The sequence below is a fragment of the Nanorana parkeri genome, unplaced genomic scaffold (genome assembly GCF_000935625.1).
Source record: "Nanorana parkeri isolate BGI_ZX_2015 unplaced genomic scaffold, ASM93562v1 scaffold1000, whole genome shotgun sequence".
NCBI lineage: Eukaryota > Metazoa > Chordata > Amphibia > Anura > Dicroglossidae > Nanorana > Nanorana parkeri.
This window is the reverse complement of record NW_017307268.1, coordinates 609,252-612,122: the sequence shown is the minus strand read 5'-3', so window position 1 is coordinate 612,122 and position 2,871 is coordinate 609,252. Positions and strand designations below refer to the sequence as shown.

At 51.3% G+C, this 2,871-nt stretch overlaps 1 protein-coding gene across 1 annotated transcript in view; it reads right to left on the bottom strand.

The window, feature by feature from the left end:
• COL5A3 (collagen type V alpha 3 chain) overlaps nucleotides 1–2,871 on the bottom strand; it is a 26,865-nt gene that overhangs the window by 2,979 nt on the left and 21,015 nt on the right. The window contains exons 17-18 of the mRNA XM_018567027.1: nucleotides 2,383–2,495; nucleotides 912–980 (exon numbers count right to left, since the gene is read on the bottom strand). Of these exons, the coding sequence (XP_018422529.1) occupies nucleotides 912–980; nucleotides 2,383–2,495 (182 nt within the window). The remainder of the gene's footprint in view (nucleotides 1–911; nucleotides 981–2,382; nucleotides 2,496–2,871) is intronic.

Here is a 2,871-nt window from a genome sequence, read left to right as displayed (position 1 = left end):
CCCCCCCCCCCCCACCCCCCTAATCACAGCAGCTTAAAGCAGAATTCAACTCTAAAAACTTAAAACACTTCTAAGAGGAAGGGAATTCCGGCAGAAGAGACATGAAGTCAAAAACCTTTTCCTCCTTCCCCATAGCAATGTATTTATTGTCTGTGTATACTGCAGTGTACACCCCATGGCTCATTACAGATGCCGGGATGGGACCAGGTGCCGGAGATGATGTAACTCATGCAGGGGCATCCCGAGGCCGGGTGCTACCCAGAGCGGGTACCGGGTGACACCCCGTCGTGACGTCATCGCGCATGCGCGGCCATCTTGGCGATACCTGCAGCCGGCCATCTTGGTGATGGACGCCGGAAGATTGGAGGAGGGGACGTTCACCCGGCGGGATAAGGTCCCCTCATGTCTCCTGCAGCTGTCGGGGCTCTCTGTCCATGACCGAGTGCCCGACTTTTCTGAGGGGGGGTGACACCAAATGGTGTTATCCGGGTGCGGCCGGGACCCGCCTTGTGACGCCACCGAGGTCCTGTAATAACACTATCAGTAGCCACTCAATGGCCTAAAGGAAGCCACTCAATGGCCTAAAGGAAGCCACTCAATGGCCTAAAGGAAGCCACTCAATGGCCTAAAGGAAGCCACTCAATGGCCTAAAGGAAGCCTGGAGACTCCATAGTAGTGGTGGTGGAGATGGTGGTAGCGGGGGACAGAGCCCACATCACACCTATAAGGAAAGTGTGACATAATGTGCAAGAATGCCCAGCACACAGGTCTTTACCTCTGCTTTAATGAAGCAACATGGGAGTGAATTGAAGGTGATTATGTGCCGCTGTGGGGACCAGGAATTAAAGCTGACCTGTTCCCTTGTATCAATCAGCATACAACAGAAATCCAGGTACAAGAAGCAGATTTACCTTCTTTCCTCTTTTGAACGTGCTGTACCAATCTCCGGGGGTTTCCTTACTCCAAGCTGCAACTTTCACCTACAAGAACAAACCAAGATGTCCATCAGCAGAACCTCCACCAACCAGCAACTCTAAAGATGGAGACGTCCTTCATACAGTGAGAACTCTCTTATGAATTACATTGTATTTGATTGATTTCCTCGCATCAGCTCAGGGGCAAAAAAATAATTTTTGGACATAAACCAACATCTCCCCATCCCGGGACTTCTCGGGGGATTCTGAACCTTGTCTAATGTTCCATCACGAACCCCATGGAAGCAGAACGCTACCCTGCGTCTTTACAGCTGACATTCCCATTCCATTGAATGAATCTCAGCAATGACCGGCTGCAGGATTCAGTAATATAATGAATGAAGTCTTTTTCGGGATCACCGTGGATGATGGGAATCTGGCAGTCTAGTTATTTCAATGGATCCCTATTGCCAGGGCTTGACCGGACTATCGCCTTGCAAGTCCCTATATTATGTTATAGAACATTTATTATTACCCATATTTTTGGGGTAAAATATAAAAGTCGGGGTCACGTCGGGTAAATAGACACCAAACATGTCAAGCTTTGAAAGTGCGCGTGCCCACAAAATCGCAAAAAGACGAATACACCCAAAATTGGCCATAGGCGACGCTTAAAAAGCTTTTACCACTCATCAGTTTAGTGTTATCGGTGATTGGTGGGCCGAGAATTATCGCTCTCACTGCGACGTTCGCGGCGATATGTAACATGTGCGGCGCAATGGGCGCAATCGTCGTTTTCGCAAGTAGGTGAACCCGATACATGTTTGCGTGTGTATGTGGTGGTGGTGGACGCTAAAAAAAATGTGATAGCCAATTTACATGACAGGTCCTCTTTATGGAGACATATCCTTTATGGAGACAGGTCCTCTTTATGGAGGTCCTCTTATGGAGACCCCTAATGTCACCTAGGGACCCCCAGAGAAGCTGATGAAGTCGAGATCTGCTTCACCAGCTTCTCTCCGGCTTCTGTAGCTGGAGAGTGGCACTGAATGCAGGAAGTGATGTAATATACATCACTTCCTGCAATCGGGGACCGGAGAGGAGATCAGAGGGAGTTCGTGTGCTGATCTCCCTTTGATCTCCTGTCACAGAGCAGCACCGGGCACAGCGGATCCCGATACCGGCAGCGGCTGCTAATACAAGCGATCGCTTAAACGTACCGCTCCCGGCCGGGAAGCCACAGACAAGAGGACGAGCGGATTTTTTAAGCCCCGCCTATTCATGGAGCTGTGGACTACAAACCACACGATAACGATGCGGGGGTGGGGGCGGGGCAGAGAGATGTGACTCATGTTTAATAAAAAGTTTCTGTTTCTCCCCAAAAAGAAAAATCGATGGTTTTGGGTGAAGTTCTTCTTCAAGCGCTACAAAGAAAACAAAATGGGACGGCGTATATCTGTATACTGACCGACTCAAACTTCTTGTCGGGGTGAAGACACGTCTCTCCGCCCGACGTGAAATTACAGAACACTTTGATGGCGTCTCTGTTACATCCCTGATTCGGGTCAATCCAATATTCACCTGTGAAGGGGGAACGGAACGTATAAATATCTTCAGTCGTATGAACCCCGCCATGGAACCCCCCCCTCCGATCAGGCCCGGATTCCCCACAAGGCCACCGAGGCCCGGCCTCGGGGCGGCAGGGCGCAGAGGGGCGGCAGCGGTGTGGGGAAGTTCCGGGCGCCGGGCGGTAAGTTGCTTTGCACAAACAGGACTCAATGTAGAGTGAGGCAGCCAATGGTTCGTTTACATGCGATGTCGCCGAGATCACATGTACACAGTCTGCAGCCTCCTCCCCTCCCCCCCTGCACTTACCTCTCTCCTCTGGTCCCGTCCTCCCCTCCCCCCCTGCACTTACCTCTCTCCTCTGGTCCCGTCCTCCCCTCCCCCCCTGCAC